This window comes from Rhinatrema bivittatum, chromosome 1 (genome assembly GCF_901001135.1).
Source record: "Rhinatrema bivittatum chromosome 1, aRhiBiv1.1, whole genome shotgun sequence".
Lineage (NCBI taxonomy): Eukaryota > Metazoa > Chordata > Amphibia > Gymnophiona > Rhinatrematidae > Rhinatrema > Rhinatrema bivittatum.
In genome coordinates this window covers 650840855-650860646 of record NC_042615.1, presented here as the reverse complement: position 1 = coordinate 650860646, position 19792 = coordinate 650840855, and the positions used below count along the sequence as shown (strand labels likewise).

At 41.2% G+C, this 19792-nt stretch overlaps 1 protein-coding gene across 1 annotated transcript in view; it reads left to right on the top strand.

The window, feature by feature from the left end:
• PCSK1 (proprotein convertase subtilisin/kexin type 1) overlaps positions 1-19792 on the top strand; it is a 166663-nt gene that overhangs the window by 79613 nt on the left and 67258 nt on the right. Inside the window, exon 6 of the mRNA XM_029618534.1 lies at positions 11966-12054. Coding sequence (XP_029474394.1) covers positions 11966-12054 — 89 coding nt within the window. The remainder of the gene's footprint in view (positions 1-11965; positions 12055-19792) is intronic.

The following is a 19792-nucleotide window of genomic DNA, read 5'->3' as shown; positions in this document are numbered from 1 at the left end:
AGCAGGCATGACGTCGGGAGCCAGGAAACAAAATGGCGCCGGCGCTACCTTTGCCCTGTCACATGATAAGGGCAAAGAGCCACCGGCGCCATTTCTCAACGCAGCCGTGGCCAGAGAGAGAGAGAGAGAGGGAGATCGCGTCGGGACCCCCCCACTGGACCCCAGGTAATTTAAAACATTTTGGGGGGTTCGGGAGGGTGGGGGATTTCTTTTTTAAAGGTTCGGGGTGGGTTTTAGGGTTTTTTTGGTGTGTCGGTTTTCTCGCGCCCTATTTAACGATACAATACAAATGCCCCTGACAATAAATCGGGGGCATTTGTATTGTATCTGTACTCTAACGATTTTGGACGATTTTAAAATTATCTGACGATAATTTAAATCGTTCAAAAACGATTCACATCCCTATCAATTTGTGTGGGGAGGCACAATTGAAAACTGGGTAACCAGGCAGTAAGCTGGGTAAAATCAAGGACTGAAAATTGCCCTCCCCCTGTGTGGGTACAAGCAATCCAATTTCAAGGCACGGGTACCTTCATCCGTGCAGAAAAGGGGCAGGGTCGGGGATGGAGGTGAGGTGGGGTGTTATTTACACCAGGAACTTTGTGCCCACTGCAAAGCATGTGCAGTGACTGCAGGTATTAAAAGCACCCGTGACACCACAGTTGGGCCTGAACTCTCAAAGGGAAATGCCACAGGGAAGTTCCCTTTGAAAACGCACTTGCAGGCCCATGAGCACATTGCCCCAGCTGTCCTACAAGCCTTGCAATTTCCCCCAAAATATGCATTTAAATGAATCTATAATAAAAGTCTCTTACATACAAAGTCAAAATTCCACTATTGGGTTTAGGGAAGTGTTTCGAACCTTGGAGAACAGTTTAATAAATTTGCAGGTCAATATTCAGTAAGCCACGGAAAATTTATGTGGAGAAAGTTACGTGCATAACTGTAGCCAGATAAAATTAGGATTGATTTTTCCAACCACAGTTCTGCTTGTAACTTTAGTTGGAGCGTGCTCAATATGTGCACTCACTAGCTAACGTTTAGCTCTGCCCTTGGAATGGCGCCAGTGATGCGTCTCTGTGTCCAGATAATTGTTGTGCACACAAAATTTATGTGGTTGGCATAGGTAAAATTTTAAAACTCAGCTTTGGTACACGTAACTCAAAAAGATAGAAACACAACAGCTTTAAATATCAACCTCTCGACTTATAAAGATTTGCCTATTAGATATAATTCTCTCTCCTTGTTAGTATGACAGGCCTCTAAATTAGGCCCCTTGTCGCTGGAATACTGCCTTTGGAGAGATTTCGGGGGGGGGGGGGGGGGGCGGGGGGATGGAGGGATTTCCTTGATCTCTACTTGGGGTTTCAGGTGATGGTTGATGGGTGAAAGAAGTACTTGGTAGTAGTGTAAGAGTGCCAGAATTTAGAGTATGGGTAGATTGAGAAGATCCCTCAATGTCATCTCTATTCAACTGCTTTGCAAGCTGATTTGTCTCTGTGATGTTTGCCTTGCCAGCTGCTTGGGACTGAGAATAATGTGCGATGGCCTTTACCCTGTGAAAATTTCCTACAAAGACGAAGCTGGCTAGATTGCTTGTGTTTCTGAATATTTGATTAGAATTCGTTTGGCTTTCAGAAAAAGGACAGATAAAGACAGTTATCCTGACATTATGGTAGAACCTAAGAGGTGAATTTTCAAAAGATGTGCTTGTAAAAAAATAACATGCGTACACATTAAATAGCACGTACGCGAGCATAGGCTATATTTTAAAAACTGCAACATATAACTATATCGGGGACCGCGAGTAAACTTGCGCCTGTAAAAAAAAGGGCGGATCAGAATATTCTGGAGAGGGGCTGACGTTTATGCGCATAAGTTGCTATTTTAAAACCTGCCAAAGTGAGGCGCATAAGTCTTTTACTTGCGTATATTTACTCCGTCTGCTGTAAGTGATCATAAACATCTCAAAAGTGAAAAAATGACAGGGTGTCGGGGTCTGGCTGAAATGAGAGGACTTCAGGCTGAAAAGCCAGGAGAGTTTTCACGAGCTGCAGATGGACTGGACGAACTGGTGGTTTAATTGGAACATGGTAATTTCATTGCCACGCACATGTTATAAAATCCCCTGACTTACGTATATAAAAGCTGACTTACAGGGGGTAAATGCATCTAAATAATATGAGTATTATCTATTCACATGTCCCTTTAAAATTTGACATACAAATTCATGGGTATATGATTTATGCACAGTATCCAAAAAAATAGCGGCACTTACTTGGGTAAGTTCTGATTTATGTGGCTAAGTAGCAACACTTAGCCGTATAAGTCTGAAAAGTGCTACTTGTTTTTCTAATTAGCACTTTTCAGACTTATCCAGGTGTGTAAGATAGCTGGATAAGTCTAAAACAAAAGCCCTATTTAGAGGTAATTTTCATAGGAGTTACGGTGTAAACGTAACATAATATCATAGCAATTTTCAAAAGCCATGTATGCAAGTAAAGTGCACTTAGGCGAGTAAATCCTATGGACAATTCAATGGCATGTCACTCCAATTCAATTCAATGGCATGAAACTCACTGACGCACCATAGTAACCACCACTACACATTTGGCACAATGTAAATAATTGCTCTTCATACCGTTGTTACTTATGCCTGTCTTCTTCTTCCCCAGTTCCAGCATCCCTGTTTTATTGTAACTTCTACTTCTCTTCGCTATGTTAATATCTGTTTTATTGTACCCCTGTTCCATGTAAACCGGCATGATATGATTGTATCATGAATGCCGGTATAGAAAAGCACCAAATAAATAAATAAATGTATTGGAACAATTTTCAAAAGCCCACTTACTTGAGCAAAGTGCATGTGTAAAACCCAATTTTAAGTGTGTAAATGCTTATTAAAATCAGGCTCTAAATCCGGATAAGTCTAAATAGCAGCAAAGGCACTACTTAGCCAGATAAGTCAGAATTTCACTAGAATAAGTCTAGGTCGTGGTTTTTACTTTCGTGATCATGTGTGCATGCTTTTTACTCATATTTTATAACCTGTGCATATCATTTACGTGCAGGTTAAAAAATGCAGTAGTAAATTCACATGTGCCCATATACACACGCATATAGGTGCACGTGAGTGGTTTTGAAAATTATCCTCTAAGGACTTATCCTGAATTGAGATGACAGATGATAATATTCAGGCAAAACAAGAAATAGCTGTTTTGTACATGATGGAATAAACAGAATAGTACCAAAATCATTATGAAGTGAATCTGACCAGTTGATGGGTGACATCGAGAGTAACGTTAAATATTAACTGTTCGATTTTCAAAGGCTTGCACGCGCCAAACCTGAGGGGATATGCACATGACTCAGACCCTTGCGTCCTGTGTGGATTTTAAAAGGCCCGTGGCCACATGCGTATCTTCCGTTACGTGCATAAAAAAGTTTTCAGAAAAAGGGATGGGACATAGTTGTGGTCTGGATGGGGCATAGGAGGGACCTGGGCAGGCCGGGACTCTACCATGAAGTCAGCGCGTAAGTAGTTACGCGCACAAGTGCATGCCGGGGTCCCCTATTGCGTAACTTTACTTCTGCTATGGATGGTGTGTAAGTCGTGTAACAAAAAATCCGAGGCTAGTCAACAAGGTTTTAAGGCTCAAGGCTAATAGGGCAAAAGGGAGGCAAGTTAGCTAGGCGGTTTAGGAAGTCCTCTTCTTTACTTGGGCAAAGTGGGAGCAAACTGGGAAAAAGGCCTATTGTGTCGCCGCGCGTACCTACTAAAATTTCCCCCACTTTTGTGCTCGAGATGGCATTTGTGCACATTTGCACACATGTATGTACGGATAGCTGATTTTATAACACACATGCTTAATCGTGCATATATGTGCGCTGCCTCTGTAAAAAGGCCATAATGCCTCTGTATTGCTCCATGGCGAGACTGCACCTTGAATACTGTGTACAATTCTGGTCGCCACATCTCAAAAAAGATATAGTTGCAATGGAGAAGGTACAGAGAAGGGCAACCAAAATGATAAAGATGATGGAACAGCTCCCCTATGAGGAAAGACTAAAGAGGTTAGGTCTGTTCAGCTTGGAGAAGAGATGGCTGAGGGGGGATATAATAGAGAAGTTTAAAATCATAAGAGGTCTAGAATGGGTAAATGTAAATCGGTTATTTACTCTTTCAGATAATAGAAGGACTTGGGGTCACTCCATGAAGTTAGCATGTGGCACATTTAAAACTAATTGGAGAAGTTCTTTTTCACTCAACGCACAATTAAACTCTGGAATTTGTTGTCAGGGGATTTGGTTAGTGCAGTTAAGTTCTTGGAGGAGAAGTCCATTACCTGCTATTAATTAAGTTCACTTAGAGAATAGCCACTGCTATTACTAGTAACAGTAACATGGGATAGACTTAAATTTTGGGTACTTGCCAGGTTCTTATGGCCTGGATTAGCCACTGTTGGAGATTGGATGCTGGGCTTGATGGACCCTTGCTCTGACCCAGTATGGTATGACCCAGAATGACATGTTCTTATGTTATAAAATCGGTGCGTCAATGTGTGCATGCTGGAAAATGTGCACACATGTGCAGGTCTTAAATTTTACTTGGAACCTTATTATTTGGAGGGTCACTTGACCTCTAGGGATATGTTAATTAATGGAAAGGTCATTATGGTGTAACCCCTATTTCCAAAGGGTCACCTTCTCAGCTCTAGACAGCATGGAGTAAACTCATCTAAGGTAAGAAAACAGTCTCTCCTGGGTCATGGGATGGGGGCAGAGAAACCTTCAGGGTCAAACTGGGCCAAGGACACACCCACACACCTGTACCACCAAACAAGTCTAATGTCCGCTTCAAAAGATTGTGCTCCAAACCAGAAAATTAGTTTATTCCAAAGAGTTTGTCAATCAAAAAGAAAAAAACAGTGGAGTAGGAAAAACATTCAAAAATCTCTAATACTTGCTGCAGTAATTCTACAGAAATCACACACCATTTAACAATCCTTTCGTCAGCCTACCCAGGCTCTCTTACTGTCCATACACTCTGATTTAGTTACTTTTAATGTCCTGATCAACTCAAGGAAGAAAACCTGTCTGGTTTTTTTTCAGACAGGAAATCAATTTAACCCTGTGGCAAGTTCCTACTAGGCACAATTTGCCTACTGGTCCATGCTAGGGCCCACCACAGCTGCAATACTCTTTCTGTCACTCTTCCAACACATCAACACACAGATCTTCTTTTCCCTCAGGCTTCCTGAGACACTGAGAGAGTACATCTCTGCCTGACTCCTGCTTCTCCGCCTTGTAACCCCTGGAGAGGGTGATAACTGCATTCTCCTTCTTTCACTGTGACTGAGAAGCCCCAGATCAAGACTGAACTAGGGTTTTTATATCCCCCCACTTAAACCATAGGGGCCGCTCTAAACTACCAATCAAACATTGTTTGTAACATCCTCTGACCCAAGATGACCTTTCATTCCCTGGAGCCTTCACACATTACCTTACTGCAAACTTTTCAGACTTCCCTTAGGAAGAAAATCTCCACTTTAGTGTAACACTTCCTCTTTATATTAAACCTTATGCAGCTCTGTGGTATGCAGGTGCCACAGTGGGAATGTGTATTGGGTGGTTTATCGTGTGTCCCCTTTAAGTAATAATTGGGAGTATACCTCACATTTAAATAGTGGGTTTTAAGGTTTTGGGTGGGGACTTCCAGGGTAGCCATCAGGATGCTGGAGTGCCTGAGTGCCTCTTCCCACAGAGAGGACTCTGCAGGGCATTCCCCATCAAGGGGAAAGGCCCGAGGCTGAAGGAATGTTTTTCCACAGAGATCAGGATTTGGTCTTCACAGATGGAAGAAGTGAGTTGGGGCTTCAGATTCCATGGAGCATCCCAAAGTGTCATAATCCAGAAAGGCTAAAGCTAGGGGAACCAAGGATCCTTTGTTTCTGCCTCAAGGCGTGGTCTGGCATTTGTCTGGGAAGGACAGCATGTGGCCTTGGGATCAGAAAAGAATTATAAAACCGTTGAGAGGTCTGCGATGATGAGAATATGACTGAGAAGAAATCTGTGGGACAAAGCAAGCCTTGAATAGCAGCTGTAGTGAGGAAGAAATGTTGATACTATGCTAGGTAACTGGAGATTTGGAGGTAGAAAGTTTTGATGTTGCTGATGCTGCTGTAATGTCTGCTGTGATAACCTGTGAGCCCTGATGAATTTGTTGCCTTTTAATATATTTTTTCCATGATCTGCTGAGGAATCCAAGAACGTCCAATAAAAATTAAGTTGTTTGAAGATTTGTGCGAGAACCTCATTCTGTGAAGGTATCAGGGTGCATAACCCGCTGGACTAGTGGCGAGGAAGAGGGAAGGGTGCAGTTAGAGGGGATCACAGAGGGGAAAGACTTTTGAAGAAGGTTTCCCTATCCAGCATGACAAAATACAAGTCATGCCTCGGAGCCTGGTCCACTGCACCATCTGTATGATCATTTGTGAATCTTGAACTCGCCAAGACTGGGGCTTAGCTCTCAAGCAGGCATCAGACCCTCGCTCATTTCACGTGCCCCGTCAGGGAGGGTAACAGTAATGGTTTAGTGTTTTCTGAATGTTATTATTATTATAGATCTGCAAAATGTATAAAGTATGAACTTGTTTGTTCCTAGGAATTCTATGTCATTGCAGACTGATTTTTATTATATTGCTCCCTTGAAACAGTATCATTGAGATGAAATGCTGCCGTTGTGTCAGGGCTTCTTGTCAAATTTATTGATGCACTGGGGACTTTTGACTCCAGTCTCATATATATGGCTGTGACTTTGAACGTAAGAGGAAGCCTGGATTCTCTGGGATTTTTATCGATTCATCTCAAAGGAATTTATGTCTCAAATTGATTGTGTTGATTATGTATTAATAAATGAATTTCCTATTAATGCATTCCTTTGCATAAAAGGTGAATGCTATTAAGGATTGAATGATTGATGACTAATATACCTTGAAAGTGGTCTCCCTAGGAAACTTTCCATTCTTTAATTGAGAGAAGTTTTATTTGTTGTGTTACCAGTAAAGGTTTATCACTTGATTGTCAATTTTGTTTCTAAAGTGTGTATGAGAAGCTTCATGTTACTGCACTGGGCCCTACTCCAGCCTCAATAATATTCCAAGAACAGCATTCCTTTAAATCATTATCTTTTATTCAGAGGAATTACAGTATGGGCGCTCTTAGGAAATACCATCACTTTATTTGGAGCCGCCCACAGATCTACAATCTGGGAATTTGTAGCACTCTGTGGTGTGTTGGTACGCAAAGCTTAAAAGCACAGCCCTGTTTCTATTTTCATCCACAATGTGTGACAAATGCTAGAATCCTTTTCTTCATGCAGATGCCATTCAGTTTTCACTTAGTTTGTCATATGGCAAACTGAGGTTGTAGTACTTCCAGTTCTAGTGCAATATCATTTTTATAGTAAGGCTTATAGATTATAAAAAATAGAGAACATACTTGTAAAACACGCATCTCAGCTGATTTTGCATGAACTGTGCTCCAGCTCAACAATAACTATCTGGGTTTAGGAATAAGATGTCCAGGGAACATTCTCTCTCCTCATATTCACTGGATGCTTATGAATTCATTTTTAGTTACTGTTGTCCACTCAATTTGTTTGAAACATGCACACCTTTGGTGAGCACATGGTCTCTATTACTGTTTTAGAATTATATACACAAAGAGGGGATCTAAAGCTCTTTACATCAAAAGGCATCAACATAATAAATTTACAATAACATAATATATCAAAAAGAATGCATCAGTAGAATAAAATATAATAGTAATTAAAAATCCCTAATACAACCAACCATATCGCCTTACTCTCACTAGGGGAATGAAAGGCCATATCATATAGCTAAAAATATCTATATCTATCTATCTATCTATCTATCACATTCTCTTCTAAGAAACCCCAACATCATTTAGCTCATAAATATATACTTATATGGCTTATATTATCAATATTCTAAGCCATTCACCTCTAATCTAAACAGTGAATGAGAAAATGCATCCTCATGGTACCTGTTGACTTTTTCTAATATAAACTTCTCTTTATAATCTGAAGTTGCCTTTCAAAAAGACCAAATGTAACACTATCTGCTAGCATTCCTTCCCATATAATGAGCAGCAATTCCCCATTGTTTCATATCACTACTGGCTTCTGTTATCATAAACGTAAACCAATATCTGTATAGGTGGGGATATGAAATACTGAAAAGCTGAGAGTGTGCTTACAGTTTCAAGGAGGTGTCTTAGCTCTTGACTTGAGTAGAATTCTTTGACATGAAAATCTGCGTTAGTGTAGCAGAATGAGGGAAACTGAATTCAATGATTGAATGGGGCTTTAATAAGTAGAGGCTTGTTCTCTCTTGTGAAAGAACAAAACGGATATATAGGTCCATCCCGTGCTATATAAGTTGTACTTTATCAGCTGTAAAAAATAGAAAACATAGAAACATAAAGATAGAAATGATGGCAGAAAAGGCCCAAATGGTCCATCCGGTCTGCCCAGCAAGCTTATGCCAGTATCTGCTGTGCTGTGCAGGTTATCCCCATACTTATCAGTTTCCCAGACCGTAAAAGTCTGGGCTCTTGTTGGTTGCTGTCTGAATCCAATTCCCCATTACCTCTTGCCACTGAAGCAGAGAGCAATGCTGGAGTTGCATAAAAAGTATCAGGCTTATTGGTTAAGGATAGTAATAGCCACATCAGCAAGTTAGCACTATGCTTATTTGTTTCCCTAGACCATGAAAGTCAGGGTCCTTGTTGGTTGCTGTCTGAATTCAGTTCTCCTTTTTCCTCTTTCCCCCTGCCATTGAAGCAGAGAGAAATGATGGAGTTGCATCAACAGTATGAAGGCTTGTTGGTTAAGGGTAATAACCGCCACACCAGCAAGTTACTAGGGATGTGCAGAGCAAAATTTTATGTTCATATTTTTTATGTCCGAAAGGGGGTCCCACTTGCGGCCAATATGGACATAAAAAAAATCCAATGAGTTGGGTATATGTACATATGTGCAAAAAAAAAATTTAAACCCCCTCACCCTCCTTAATCCCCCCCCAGACTTACCACAACTCCCTGGTGATCGAGCGAGGAGTGAGGACGTCATTTCTGCAATCCTTGGCGAGAAGCATGTGACGTCGGCGGCACGTCGAGTGACGCGGCGTCACTCGACGTGCCGCCGACGTCACATGCTTCTCGCCAAGGATTGCAGAAATGGCGTCCTCACTCCTCGCTCGATCACCAGGGAGTTGTGGTAAGTCTGGGGGGGGGATTAAGGAGGGTGAGGGGGTTTAAATTTTTATTTTGGCTCAACAATCGCGATTTCCCACATATCGAACATATCTATGTTCGATATGTGGGAAATCCGATCGTTTATGTCGAATCAATTTTTTAAGTAAAAAAAAAATATGAGTTGCGTTTTACTAATGCGGTCAATCCGAATGCACACCCCTACAAGTTACCCCTAAGCAGTTTTTCTTTATTTCTATCCTCTAACCTTTAGGGATCCACAGTGTTTATTTCATGCCCCTTTGAATTCTTTCACTGTTTTTGCCTTCACAACCTCCTCAAGGGCAAAGTATTCATGATAATACTGCAGGATCATGGTCTTTGAACCTGAGCGTGCTTGAACATAAGAAATAACATGGCTCTCTTCTTCAGATGTGATCTTGAAAGACCAAGCACATCATCATCTATAATAGTTTTGCTGACAGATAAAAGTTATCAAAGAACCTGGTTTTCTTCAGAACCAGCATGGTTATTGGGATTTAGCACTAAAAGAAAATGTTAGCATTAGAGTATGCTGCCCAGGAAGGTGCTTGCATGAAACTGGAAGGGATAAATAAAAGCTCAATTACATTGTTTTAATCAACTTTTTAACATCTGCAGCTTCAGTTGTGATGTCTGCAGTCAGGATTTCTCTTCCCCAGGAGTCTTTATTGTCAGTAATGGTTTGGGTATTCAGTATTCATAGTTAAGTTCATTTGTTTGTCATCTGTCAGAGTGGAAACTCCTGCAGTACAAATCACACTGAGTATAGTTTCTCAATGCTGGTTTATTAATAGATAAGGTAATAACAAATACTCCCTGATAGATTCCTTTAATCAAGGTTGAAAACACTCACAAATGAGGCAAAACTTAAATCCAGTCTTCTTATCAAGTCCTGATCAGTTTCCACGGTAATTCCTTTCCATGGATAGATACAGTGAATACTTGAGACATGACTTTCTCTTACAAGATTAACACAGAGCTTCAGTATTTTCACAACACATGTAACCCCTCCCCCCCCTTTCCTCGGGGGCTATTTTTGGAGATTGCAGAGAGGGTGAGTGACACTGCTGCAGCCCCAAGGTTTACTCTACCTGGATTCACCAATTAGGGACCAGAATCTTTTGGAAGGCCCAAGGGGAGATTTACCAAAAACTCAATGTCCATACCTTTAGATTAGTTCCAAAAAATGTAGATTACAAAATATATTGTAAAGTCCACAAAGAACAGATGTAAGAAAACAGTCATCCTCCGAAAGAGGTCTCAATAGCAAAAATAGCAAAAAACCAAAAAACAAGTTAATTGAAGTAAAGTCACTTATAGCCTTTCCTGCTCCAAACTCCCTCCCTCCAAGGAGTTACAGATCAGTTGTCAGGGTCGGTGCTTCCATTAAGCAAACTAGGTGGTCGCCTTGAGTGTCAAAATTTTGGGGGCATCAAAATTCTGCCAGCACAAGGCCCAGAGGGCTGCTGTGCCAGAACCGGTAGATGAGTGTACTATGCTGGACCTGCTGCCAATAGGTAAGTTGGGGGAGGGGAGGTGCATGACTGAAGGTTTGCCTAGAGCATCAAACACTCTTGCACCGGCCCTGTCAATTGTTACTTCCTTTCTTCTGCCAGGGCTCCAAACCCATAGGGTCCCAGCAAAATGCCAAAGCAAAGTCTTCAATTCCAAGGTGGGCCACTCCAGGGAGAACAGTTTCTCTTTTTTTTTTTTTAAGAAGCTTGAGCTTCTGAATGACACAACACTGATATAGAAATACTTTTAACTTCCAACAGAATCTTCTCTCAGCTAGGGATCCTATGCTAGGAGCCCAACACCTCTCATTTCCTTCTCCTCAGCTCTCTCCTCTACTTCTACTCAAGTGCCTATAGAAGAACCTTTCATGTCCTTTCATCAAACCCATCCCCTTGGAGAAATGACACCTTCAACTATCACTCAACATTAGCTGTACACTTCAGTGAACCCTTCCAAATCCATCCTATGCAGGCAAGATCTTGCAGCTTGCAGAGCACTGTGGAAACCAAACTCTCTCTCTTTTTGTTGAATTCTCTAGAGAGCAGGAGCTCTCCAGAACTTCTTTCTAGTGATCCTAGCCAGGGTTACACATACATAATATCAGTATACACAAGATTAAAAGCTTACAGGTATTCCAAAAGAATCCCACATCATGACTTGACCTCCAAGCCTTTTAAATGCCAAGAATGCCTTCCTGGCACCCCAGCATACCATTTGGACTCCCTGAGGACCGATCCAGATCCTCAGGGGCGGAGCCATACACCAGGCTAACAGTAGCCTGGGCTTAGCCTTTTCAGATGCATTCTGCACAGAGTATACCAGCCCTGAAGCAAACAGACCCTGGTTCAAGCTCTTATGTCACCAAATACATTATCTATCATGAGATTTTTTTTATTGGTATTTATTTAGAAAGTATATTCACTGGCATGTAGACATGCTATGTCAAAAGACAAGCTGGCAAGTTTGTTAGGGCGCTTGTGTCAGGTTACTGAATTTTGCCACCATTTGACTGGTACAGATGTTCTATTCTTTAAATTTATATGGACCACCTAGAAAATGATTAATTTAAATCTGACATTGTGTATTTAATTTTGTTTTTAAATCTTGTTTTGTGTTTTTCTATTTCATGTAGACATGGTACAAGATGTGCTGGTGAAATTGCTATGCAAGCTAATAACAAGAAATGTGGAGTTGGAGTAGCCTACAATGCCAAAGTTGGAGGTAAAACAAATATCATGTTTTGCTGATTTATATAAAAGAAGACCAAACTAACAATACAGTATTAATATTTTTTAATTTAAATTGTTTTAGAAAGTCCTATTTATGTACAATTGCTTACAGTGTATAATGATTAAATAGAACCCAGATCTGGGCTCACTGAACTAAGTGATGTATGTCATGAATAAGGTTATTTATTAGAAGGTAATGTAACAAGCCATTACTGAGGGTAAAATTGCCACAGAAATGGGGTTTTAGAAAACTGCCCAGCTTATATGCAGGTAAAAGTATGAATTTAGGTCCAATGCATGTATACTTTTATCCGCAGTAAGGGGAGGCATTTCTGGAGGCAGGGTTGGGAGCAAGCTTTGGAACTATTCACAGACTTTTGACATTTCAAAAGTATGCCTGTAGTTTTATCAGGAAAAATACCTGCCCACACTAGCACCTGAACACAGTAGCAGATACTTTTCCTCAGGTAATTTCTAAAATGAAAGCATGTGCGTACTTTTACCTTGAAAATTAGTGCAAAGTCCACGGGTAAAAAGTAATCACACATTCGCGCATATCTGGTCAGTCTGAGAATTACCCCTTACTTAGTGGATTTTATAATATTTCCTTTGTAACTTCCTATGAGCTTTATTGACAGAGTGAAAAATCAAATTCAAATAAATACATAAACAAACAAACATGTCCTACTTCTGAAGAATTTTTGCACACAACTTCCGGGGCAGCATCTATAAATATATATATGGGGAGGGGAGCAGAGAGGAGTCAGCTGTTTTTACCATACTGGACAGACCATCTCTTCCCATATCAGGGCTTTCAGGACCTTTAAAAGGTGGTGCGCCAAAGCCACATGCCAAAGGGGCGCGCCCTGCTTATAGATTTGCTGAACTCTCTCTGTAATTTGGCAGTTTTGATGGGGAAGAAGAGAAAGGGGTACATAAGGCCCCTCTACCATCTGAGTCAAGGACTCCAGTCTCTTCTTTGCAGTCAACTTTACCACAGTTTTATTCACAAGGTATATCAGGTACTAGTATTGAACTAGGAGTCCATAGCTCCATTCAAAATGAGACTGCCATCTCTCTCAGTCCTATTGGGCCCATTCTTCTACGTGCAGGATTGGTATTGTCAGATGGTTCTATCAGTGGGTTCGATTGTCCAGTTGTCTCTGTTTTCTCCTCTGCTGGAGATGGGGCAAACCCTCTGACTGAAGGAATAGAATTGTCATCTACTTCTCCCAGGCCCGGGAATTTTCATCAGCCCCTTGGAGAGGCCTGCAGTTATAACTTTGGAGGCTATGTAGACAGCAGTTACCAAACTAGACCAAATCAATATCATCAAAGATTGATTCTTTTTTTTTGGAGTCGTGCAGGATCTTACTTCTTCTGTTAATGGTCACTCTCAAACTATTTTACATCATTTTGGAAAGCTTAAAGATTTGGAAAATAAAAGGTGAATTTTAAAAGCTGGGCATGTGCCAGAATCGAAGATGGGTGCGAACGTAGCACATGCACTCATTCACTCGATTTTATAAGTTGCCCACAAGTTCTAATGCACAAATGTTTTGCATCAGGGGAAAAAGAGGCGGAATGTAACATAGTAACATAGTAATGATGGCAGGAAAGGACTAAATTGTCTATCCAGTCTGCCCAGCAAGCTTCTTATGGTAGTATCTTCCGTGCCGTGCAGATTAGCCCCATGTTTCTATTAAAGTTAGCAATTGCTGCTGCATGCAGTTATCCCTAAACCTTATGATAATGCATAAAATATTTACTGCTAGCAATATTATTACTGGGTGATGAGCTATTTTGAAAATTCAGACAGTGCTGTTTGACGTGCTTTGCTTATGGACTTGACTGTAGCTGTCCTGTGCTTTTTCCATTATGTCTGCGTATCAGTACCACAGACCATAAAAGTCAGGGCCTTTGAAAGTGGAGAGTAGGGATGTGCAGAGCAAAAGTTTATGTTCATAAGTCGAAAGGGGGGGTCAATTTCGGTCAATATGGACATATGGAGAATTCCATAAGTTGAGTCTATGTCCATACGTGCAAATAAAAATTTAAACCCCTCACCCTCCTTAATCCCCCCCCCCAAGACTTACCAAAACTCCCTGGTGATCCAGCAGGGAGTCAGGACGCCATTTCTGAACTCCTTTGCGAGGAGCACGTGACGTCCGCGTCACGTCGGAGTGATGCGGCGTCACGTGATTCCCCGCGCGTTCGCTCCGGGACCCTCGTTGCACCCAAAAGGAACTTTTGGCCAGCTTGGGGGGGCCTCCTGACCTATGTTACTATGTTACATTCCGCCTCTTTTTCCCCTGATGCAAAACATTTATAAAGGCTGTCTACATAGCCTCCAAAGTTATAACTGCAGGAGTTTGGAGCAGGAAAGGCTATAAGTGACTTTACTTCAATTAACTTGTTTTTTGGTTTTTTGCTATTTTTGCTATTGAGACCTCTTTCGGAGGATGACTGTTTTCTTACATCTGTTCTTTGTGGACTTTACAATATATTTTGTAATCTACATTTTTTGGCCATAAGTTGAGGAACTTTTAGCCAGCTTGGGGGGGCCTCCTGACCCCCCCAAGCTGGCCAAAAGTTCCTTTTGGGTGCAACGAGGGTCCCGGAGCGAACGCGCGGGGAATCACGTGACGCCGCGTCACTCCGACGTGACGCGGACGTCACGTGCTCCTCGCAAAGGAGTTCAGAAATGGCGTCCTGACTCCCTGCTGGATCACCAGGGAGTTTTGGTAAGTCTTGGGGGGGGGGGATTAAGGAGGGTGAGGGGTTTTAAATTTTTATTTAGGATCAACAATCGCGATTTCCAACGTATTCAACATAGCTATGTTGAATAAGTTGGAAATCCGATCGTTTTCGCCTCATCACTTTTTTAAGTTAAAAAACAAAAATAAGTTGCGTTTTACATTTAAGTTCAAAACGAATGCACACCCCTAGTGGAGAGCAATGTTGCAGTTGCATCAAAAGCATCAAGGCTTATTGGTTAAGGGTAGTAATCCCATGCCTTGTGTTAAGGATAGTAACCGCAACTCTGTGCAGGTTACTCCCATGCTTATCAGTTTCCTAGACCATAAAAGTCAGGGCCCTTGTTGGTTGTTGTCTAAATCCAGCTCCCCTTTTCCCCCTGCCGTTGAAGTGTAGAGCAATGTTGCAGTTGCATCAAAAGTATCAAGGCTTATTGGTTAAGGGTAGTAACCACCAGACCAACAAGTTCCTCCCATGCACCCTTTTCTTCATTTCCATCCTCTAGCCTTTAGGAATCCACAGTGTTTATCCCACTCCCCTTTGAATTCTTTGACTGTTTTCGTTTTCAGCACTTCCTCTGGAAGGGCAATCCAGGCATCCACAACTCTGTCCCTGAAGAAATATTTTCTGGCGGTTCTGAGTCGTTCTCGCTGGAGTTGCATTTCATGATCCCTAGTTCTACTGATTTCTTTTCAATGGAAAAGTTTGAAATTCATGCATCATTAAAACCTTTCAGGTATCTCAAAGTCTGTATCATATCTCCCCTGCATCTCCTTTCTTCCAGGGTACACATATTTAAATCCTTCGGCCTCTCATAAGTCTTTCGATATTGACACCACACCATTTTGGTCACCCTTCTATGGACCGCCTCCATCTTGTCTCTATCCTTTTTGAGATTCAGGATCCAGAACTGAACACAGTACTCCAGCTGAGGCTCCGCCAAGGACCTGTACAAAGGCACCATCACCTCCTTTTTCTTACTGGTTATTCCTCTCTCTAAGCAAACCAGCATTCTTCTGACTTTACCTATCACCTTGTCACATTGCTTCGCCATCTTCAAATCTCCAGACACTATAACCCCAAGATCTCTCTCTTGCTTTGTGCACATCAGTCTTGCACCTCTCCTCATGTACGGTTTTTTTAGATTACTGCATCCCAGATACATGACCCTGTACTTCTTGCCATTGAATCCCAGCTGCCAAATCCTCAACCAGTCTTCGAGCTTTCTTAGATCATTTTTCATTCTCTCTACTCAGAGATGTTCATTTTGTTGCAGATCTTAATATCATTCAGAAATAGACAAACTTTACCTTCTATCCCTTCTGCAATGTTTAACTCTATAAATAATACAGTACTCTTTTTTACGTATTTGATGATTGTGCTACTAAATATTCAGATTGTCAAACAACAAGTGTCTTTTAACTTAATTGTGTACACTGTACAGAAATCCCAACACCAGAGGAAAATTTTTTTTTATATTTCATAAACGACCTTCAAAACGCCCTGCAGTGTTCCTGCTCCCTCGTTATACTGCTAAAGGGCCATTTTTAATCATTGGTCATACATTTGTTATTTGCCAGTATTTACTGGCGAATAACAAATGCTTTAAAAAGCAGTTTTTGCGATATAACATTGAGTTTTATTATAATTCTGAAAAAGACACAGAAAAAGACAAAAAACATTGTCGAATAGTGTTAGACCAATGATTAAAAATGGCCCTTTAGCAGTATAACGAGAAAGCAGGAATACTACAGGGTGTTATGAAGGTCATTTATGAAATATAATTAATTTTTTCCTTTGGTGTTGGGATTTCTGTACAGTGTACACAGTTAAGTTAAAAGACACTTGTTGTTTTACGTCATTCTGAATATTTATTTAACTCTATGCCATCCCTAACATAAAATGGCACTCCCCTCCATGTTAATCCACCCTATCGTTGTCATATAATTTGTACCTTGGTATAGCAATACCCCCCATTGGTTATCCTCATTCCACCAGGTCTCTGAGATTGCAATTAAGTCTACCTCTTCATTCAGGGTTATACATTCTAATCTCCCATTTTACTTTTTAGACTTCTGTCATTTTCATACAGACATTTCAAGGGACATTTTTATTTGTATATACAACTTTCTTAGCATAGATAATTTGGAATCATTTGACTCAATCTGTTTTTTATGTATTGGCATAAACGCTACTTTTGCTTTTATTGGAACCTCTCTATTGAAATGCCCTAACTATCCTGTTATTTTAGTGTTCTTTGAAAATACCTCCCTCCGAATCATGCGCTGCTGAGCGACTGTCGGCTTTCCCCTTTGTTCTAGTTTAAAAACTGCTCTATCTCCTTTTTAAAGGTTAGCACCAGCAGCCTGGTTCCACTCTGGTTAAGGTAGAGCCCATCCTTTTGGAATAGGCTCCCCCATTCCCAAAATGTTGCCTTTTGTCTAATAACAACTAAAGCCTTATTCCCTGCACTATGGTCTCATCCATGCATTGAGACTCTGGAGCTCTGCCTGCCTCTGGGGTCTTGTGAGTAAAGCAGGGATCATTTCAGAGAATGCTACCCCGGAAGTTCTGGATTTCAGCTTTCTACCGAAAATCCTAAATATGGCTTCTAGAACCTCCCTCCCACACCTTCCTATGTCCTCGGTGCCCACATGTACCTTGACAGCAGGCTGCTCTCCAATTCTATCTTAAATCCGCTATCTTCGCATCAGGCAGGCATATTGCCAAACAATCTTTGCCACCCAGCTATCTACATTCCTAATGATCAAATCACCAGCTTTGATGGCCAGCTTAACTCTTCTCTTCTGGACAAAAGCCCTTGGAGACCTGCTCATACATGCACACATTTATGCCTGCTTTGGAGAACATTTTTGGGCAGACTTTTGAAAATTGAAAGTATGCATGAAAATGGTTTTCCTGCTCCAGCTGTGCCCCCAGGATTGTTTCTTTCAAATACTTGTAAAAGTATAAGCAAAATTGCTTCCCTGTGTACTTTTACTTGCATAATCCTCAGAGCAATTTTTATAAAGCCTATTTGTATACACAAATCCATTTTTCATACACCTAAATGTTTTTGAAAATTAGGTTGAAAATATCGAGCATAGATGGTGAGAAAAAAAAATCCCAAAGGCTCTTTTCTGACAATAAAACTTGTTACATGTTATTGCTCTAAATCAACAATTGAAAGCAGAGTTATAATATTCTTTTGACAGATAATCCTAGTAACCAGGCCGTTTGGACACTAGTTTGCCAGTAAATCTGCAATAGAATTCTGCTTTTCACCTGCTGAGAGGATCTATCTTGTGTTCAGCAGCTCTTTTCAGTTTAGCCCACTGTTTTTTTCTTCTTCATAAAGAACTTCCTGCCCCACCAGCCTCTCCTTAATTAGAATTCTACTTCCCAGCCTCTGAGAGGATCTTTCTTGTTCTCAGCAGCAGGAATAGCAATGATATCTTACCCAACCACTTCAATACAAAGAGTGAGGGGGAGGGGATAACAGAGAAGCTAATATCATGAACATCCTTGGATTCTGAGCAAAAGAAGTATGTGTCCAACAGCTGAGAAATTGAGTTGGCCTACAGCAGCTGCTACATATGCTACCTGGTTTGAACTGAGATTTATTTTTTTTTTCAAAATGCCCAGGTAGACGGTCATCTAAATGCCAATGATCATCAGAAACATGCCATATTTGCATTGCAATCTCCCCCCCCCCCTCCCCCTCTCCTGAGATACCGGAGAGGGGGGGTCAACTCCCAGCTGCTTACCTAAAGCAGCATTGTCCTGATCCTACAAAGTGACAGCAGCAACCTAGAAGAAATTTGGTACAGGGCCTGCAGCCCATGGCCATGCGCTCCAGGCCCTGCCCCCTTCTTCCACATGGGCTTTCTGTTGCTATGGAAACCGTCTTTTACCCAGCAACCAAGGATGTTCATGATATAGCTTCTCTATTTTCCTCCTCCCCCACCCTTTGTATTGAAGTGGCTGGGTAAGATATCATTGCTACTTCTGCTGCTGAGTCCAAGGAAGATCCTCAAAGAAGCTGGGAAGTAGAATTCTAATTAAGGAGGGGCTGGTGGGGCAGGAAGTTCTTTATGAAGAAGAAAAACAGTGGGCTAAACTGCAAAGAGCTATAATAAGGGGATCAAATCTCCATGTTAAGGAAGTAAATACAAGAAATAGGAAGAGGAGACTGATAAGCATTTCTAAAAGGTGACTGAAAGAGTAAGAGCCATAGATTAGCGTTTAAAAGGTATAAATCATCTCAGAAAGAGGAGCAGAGGAAATAATATCTGGTAAAATTGAACAAAACAAGTAAGAAAGTCAGTTTGGAGAAGGCGAAAATGGAAGAAAAAATAGCTAAGACAGTAAAGGAAGGAGATGACTATTTTCAGATATGTCAGTGAAAGAAGGACATGCAGAGGTGGGATTATAAAACAGAGTAGAAAAGGATGACTATGTAAAGGAAAAAGAATAAATACTAGACAAAACCTTTTGTCCAGTATACAGTAAGAAGTGATTGGAGAAGGTCTGCCAATTATTGGTAGAGGGGTAGATGCCATTCCATTTACGGAAGTGCTTTTGCTGAACAAGCAAAACTGCAAGTGAATAAAGCTATGTGGCCAGATGGGGTACATTCTATGATAATAAGGGAGCTCAGAGAAGTTCTGGCAGGTCTGTTGAAACACCTGTTCAATAGATCTTTGAGTCAGCAGTCCCTTGGGGCAGGAGAAGGGAGACAGCAGTCCCATGGGACAGGAGAATAGAGACAGGAGTCCCATGGAGACTTTGGAGACAGCAGTCCCATGGGACAGGAGAAAGGCAGATGTTGTCCTACTTCATAAAAATCATAACAGAGAAGAGGTTGATTATGGACACTACAGGTTGATTAGTCTTACCTTGATGACAAGAAAATGAATGGAGACTCTACTGAAGGAAAGAATCATACAAAATTTAGGGTCGTTTAGATTTAC